This window comes from Protobothrops mucrosquamatus, unplaced genomic scaffold, assembly GCF_001527695.2.
Source record: "Protobothrops mucrosquamatus isolate PMUCROS unplaced genomic scaffold, P.Mucros_1.0 scaffold10211, whole genome shotgun sequence".
NCBI classification, from domain to species: Eukaryota; Metazoa; Chordata; class Lepidosauria; order Squamata; family Viperidae; genus Protobothrops; species Protobothrops mucrosquamatus.
The window spans coordinates 3714-8896 of NW_015395998.1; the positions used below are offsets into that span (position 1 = coordinate 3714).

General features: G+C 45.1%; 1 protein-coding gene across 1 annotated transcript in view; it reads left to right on the forward strand.

Annotated features, from left to right (window-relative positions):
- LOC107301144 (microspherule protein 1) overlaps positions 1-5177 on the forward strand; it is an 8420-nt gene extending 3243 nt beyond the window's left edge. Inside the window, exons 4-9 of the mRNA XM_015830407.1 lie at positions 562-590; positions 1145-1237; positions 1717-1799; positions 2428-2515; positions 3557-3684; positions 4586-5177. Coding sequence (XP_015685893.1) covers positions 562-590; positions 1145-1237; positions 1717-1799; positions 2428-2515; positions 3557-3684; positions 4586-4672 — 508 coding nt within the window. The 3' untranslated portion in view covers positions 4673-5177. The remainder of the gene's footprint in view (positions 1-561; positions 591-1144; positions 1238-1716; positions 1800-2427; positions 2516-3556; positions 3685-4585) is intronic.
- The last annotated feature ends 6 nt before the right edge of the window (positions 5178-5183 follow it).

The window sequence follows — 5183 nt, forward strand, 5'->3', positions numbered from 1 at the left end:
GGGCCTGACCTAGGGAGGATTTTAGGTAGGGATGATTTTAAGAAAATTTTAATTGACACACAGCTTCCAATATTTGGCTTTTAATTTGGTTTTATGGGTTTTTTTTGTTTTTTGATGTATTTTGTTTGTATCTGTTTTAATATGCTGTGCACCGCCCTGAGTCCTACGGGAGAAGGGCGGTATATAAATTAAATTATTAAATTAAATTAAATTAAATTTTTTTTTGAAGACGTTTCGCTTCTCATCCTTCCGTTTCCTCCTGAAAAAGCACCTTTGGTGTGCAGCGCCTTCCATTTCCATTCATTTTGCAGCCAGCATCCTGGTCGTCCTGGGAAATTCCAGCTGGGAATTGATAGCCGTTTGCTTTTTGAAGTTGTCTGCATTGCACCAGTGGCAGAGTCTTAAATCTGACCCAAGGCGCACACATGTTTGTAATAATGAAATTTAGAGTAGAACAGGAGCAAAGGCCAAACTGATACTGGAGTAATCGGTGGGCGGTCTGTGGTCTGCTTAACCTCCCGTCTCTCTCTTTTTCTCTACCCTTTTCCCCTTTCCCTATAGGGATGTACCAGATGAAGTGTTGGAACACGGTGAGTTAGACTTGGTTTGATAACCTGAAGTTATGTATGGACCGCAGATGGCTGCGTTTTTGCATTATCGGCTTTGTGTGGTTCCGACTATTTTCTGTTCGGTCAAAACCCTGGGAAGTGCTAACTCAAAGGATTAGACTCTGTGTTGGAAAGCTGTGGAAGAAAAGTAGGGCTGGACTTTATTTGCTTGATGGTCCAAGGAAATAGGGCCACAGGGCATCCTGCCTCCTTTTGGTAAGAACCTCTGAAGTTAGAAGCCCGACGGCAGCCGAGCCAAAAGAAGGAAGAAGCCTTGTTGGGAGAGATGGGAGATCTTAAAAGGCTAGGGTTCTTCAGTCGATTTCTGTCATGTTCTTGATCGTTTCCTGCAAAAAGGGGAGGAAGGAGCTGCCAGGGTTGAATGGTGGTGGGCAATCTAAAGAAGGGAATTTGAGGGGGGGGGGAAGAAACAAACCCAGGATTTCAGAATTATCTTCACCTTCGTTATAAAATAATGCCATTGCACTTCTCTATTAAACATGCGCTCTCCTTGGCGGTTGCCTTCCTCCTCGCAGAACTGACCGTGGCGGACCGGAGGCAGAAGCGTGAGATTCGGCAGCTGGAGCAAGAGCTGCACAAATGGCAAGTGCTGGTGGACAGTATAACAGGTGAGAAAAGTCTGCAGAGGCCTCCTTGTAGCTGGAAAGAGCAGCCAGGGGATCTTGAAAGGACTTAGCTGGGAAGCCAAGCTTGGGAACGGAAGGGGTATAAATCAGGGGGTTCCCTCAACCCCCAGTCTGCGGGCTGGTACTGGCCTCGCGGCCCACTGGGAACAGATCCACGCAAGCGGTGGGCGAAACACGTGAAGCTCCCTTTGCACATGCGCGGGATTAGGTTGAGCACGCGAAATCATCTCCTTGCCCCCCTCCCCGCCCCCCCCACTGCCGGTCCGCAGAGCCAGAAAGGTTGGGGGGACCGCTAGTATAAATAACGCCCAGGCACGATTTATTTATTTATTTATTAAACTTACACGCCAAATGCAACTCTTAGCCACTAGACACTTTTCTCTTGCCAAGCTCGCAAAACGATGGTCGGCCCCGTTTCTCAAAACCTCGCCGGCCTCTTTTACTCTTTTTCTTCCTCCTAGGAATGAGCTCCCCTGATTTTGATAACCAGACCTTGGCTGTGCTGCGTGGACGGATGGTACGCTACCTCATGCGCTCCCGGGAGGTGAGTTCCGTTTTTTTCATTTAGCCGGGCCCAAAACTGAGGAGGTGAACGTATTACCTGCTTGGATCAAGGAGAGGAAGTTGAATCCTTTTTTTTCCAATCATACAAATTAGCTACCCACAATCGAGCTGCATTTGATTTTGTGGTACGCAGCCTATCTGTTTGTTCTGAAAGGTTGAAGACTCTGGGCTCTTTCACTGAGAACGTTTTGATAGAAGGACAGTTTTTAATTCAAGAGGTACTGGTATTTTTTTTTTTTAATTCTCTTTCCCAGACAGTGGAAGATAACATTATACAGGCACTGGAGTGGAGAATTAACATTGGTTCTTGATTTCCACTCCTTTACTGTTAACACCCTTAATATGTAATTTACTTTGCGACAAAGTGAAAGCCCGAGAACCCGAGTTCTTAGTGTAATTTTCAATCCTGTGATGAACTTCACTTTTTTTCACTTAGCTTGTCTCCATGCCATCATCTGGACTTTTAGAAAAGTCAGCTTTTGCAAAATCAGAAACAAATGTATTGGGTCAGTTCACCCGATTCGTTTTGATCGCTGGCGCCAGCAAAAACCCTGCTGTGCTTGCTATGCAAAGTGAATTTTTTTTTTTAATCTAATTTCCTTTTCTAGATCACGCTTGGCAGAGCCACCAAAGACAATCAGATTGATGTAGATCTGGCACTGGAAGGCCCTGCTTGGAAAATCTCCCGCAAACAAGGTACTGGAATTGATTCTTGCCTCTGAATTACTGGGAAAAAAACAAACAAAAAACTTTTGAGCAAGATGTGTACAGCCATCTGTACACATGGTATCTGTACACATGGTTCCTGATAGCATTACTATCAGGAACCAGATCCCAGAGTCTTGCTTGTGGTTCCTGAGACACTAGCTTCACCTTGCAAGATGCCTGAGAATATTTTTTTTTGGCCAGGATAAACAGCTGTTTTTAAAATTTGAAAGTAGTGCAAAAGTAAGATGGTGTTTGCCCATCCTGATGAGCCTATGAAATCTTTGAGGCATTTGTTGGAATCCTGTGAACCCCCCCCCCCCCCAGCCAGCTCTGCAGTTTTTCCTCATACATTTATTATCCTCATGTGAAAAGTACATTCAGGTAGTCCTCGATTTACAACCGTGACTGAGAATGGAATTACCGTTGTAAGTTGAGGCATGATTTGAGCTGATGGGGGTTTTTTTGGGTGGTTGTTAAGCAAATGCCCTAGTCGTTAAGCGAACGCCGTGCCTAAGCAATTCCATTTTATCCAATGGGCATTTTTTTGTCAGAAACTGGACGTAAATGTTGCAACCTGGCAAAAGCACCAAAAACCACAGCCACGTGACCGCGGGATGCTACGGGTGGCCATCAAGGGGAGCTGATTGCCAAGAACCCAAAATGCAATCACATGACCGGGTAGATGGGTATGCATCTGTCATAACTTTGAAATCAGGTCATAAGTAGCTTTTGAGTTGGGGGGGGGAGAAATGTCTGTCATAACTTTGTAAGTCGAGGACTTCCTGTATTCAGTGGCCTTTCTTCAGGCTGCCTAGTTTGAGAGCCTTCTCTGGGCGGGAGATTGCCTCTTTTAACTTTTGAAGATAAACTGTTTCTCAAGAAAGGTCAACATGTCCTCTAAAGGCAGTGCCACGGTGGCTGTGGCCTAAATTCATGTGGCTTGGGACCCAGTTACCTTCCATCGTGGCTTTGCTCTCTTCCTCCTGGGAAAAGTCCAAGTCAACTTAATCTCTTCCTAAATGCACACAGGTGTCATCAAGCTGAAGAACAACGGGGACTTTTTCCTGGCAAACGAAGGCCGACGACCCATTTATGTTGACGGGCGGCCAGTACTTTGTGGCAGCAAGTGGAAACTCAGCAATAACTCTGTGGTTGAGGTGAGCGGGGGCTGGCTGTGCTTTGTAGCAGAAAAAGTTGGGAGTTAGATATTGTCTCCTTGCCCGTAGGATGTATCCCTCTTGTTCTAATGTTTTTTTTTCTTTTTTAGAGGGTGGGAAGACTGGGAAATTAGAGCTCAGATTAAATTAAATAGCATTTCTTGCTAATTGATGCTGAATCGGTAATTTTTATTCTTCTGTTAATTTTAACTTGGTTTTGTGGACTTATTATACTAAAGTATTGAGATCTTTATATTGGCTGTTGTTCTGCTTTACCTGTGTGTGTGTTTTTTAAAACATTGAATTGCTTAGAATTAACTTGAAGTGGCCAGAATATAAATATTGCTATAAATTTAGTAATAATAACCAGGGCAAATTACCAGTGGGTCTATCCCATGCTTACAGCCTATCTGCATGGACTCAGTTGAGCCCAGATGCTAACAGCCTTCACCAATGTGGCACCTTCAGAGGGGTTGGGACTGCAGCTCTCAGATGGGGAGATGGCCTTAAATGGAGGGCCAGCTCGTGTTCCCTCCTGGCCAGGAAGGAGGACACACGAGTCACTTTAGCCTAAGAACCTTCTAGTTAGCTGCCATTGAAGATCTCCACACTGGTGGAAAAACTTCTCAAGGTAGCTTGTGTCTTAATTGGGTATGAAAGCAGAATCTATACTAGGGGTAAGCAAACTTGGCTCTTTTATGACTCGTGGACTTCAACTCCCAGAATTCCTGAGCCAGCCATGCTGAGGGGAAAGGGAGAGGTTTCCAAGCTGAGCCATGCTGGCTCAGGAATTCTGGGAGTTGAAGTCCACAAGTCATAAAAGAGCCAAGGTTGCCTGCCCCTGAATTCTATACAAATAAACTGATTTAATTCTATTCTCCCTCCCTCCCTCTTTTTCTAGATTGCCAGCTTGCGCTTTGTTTTCCTCATCAACCAAGATTTGATTGCTCTTATCAAGGCAGAAGCTGCCAAAATTGCCCAGCCCTGAGGCTTTGATCAACCCAAAGGACCCCACTCCTTCCTCCAGCGGGAACTGCTATTTTCTTTGCTGCTTATGCAGCTTCCTCCAGTTTGCCTCCTTTGAGGCTAGGACACAAAGCAATCCTGGGCCTTTTAGCATAGAGGAACTCTTGTTTCGTGCGTGCACACACTCAACCACTGGAAAGAGAAGGGGGGTGGGTGGGGATAAGAGACTTGGGCTTAAAACAGAGCCCTTTGGCTAACTGGAGCCCTTTGCTGAGTACCCTGGCTTGTGCGAGAAACGGCTTACTGCTTCTATTGACTATTGCGCTTGACTCTGTTTGGGACAGAGTGACGAGATTTTTCAGGAGTGGATGTGGGGAGAGCCAATGTCAAGCTAACATAATAGTTATCAGTCCTCTCATCGGCACTGTGTTAGTCTCCTTTCTAGATGTTAGTTTTTCAGGTATTGTCCACTAGAATCTCAGTTCCTTGTGTATGAAAGAAAAAGAATGATTTATTCCAAATAAGGTTGGTTA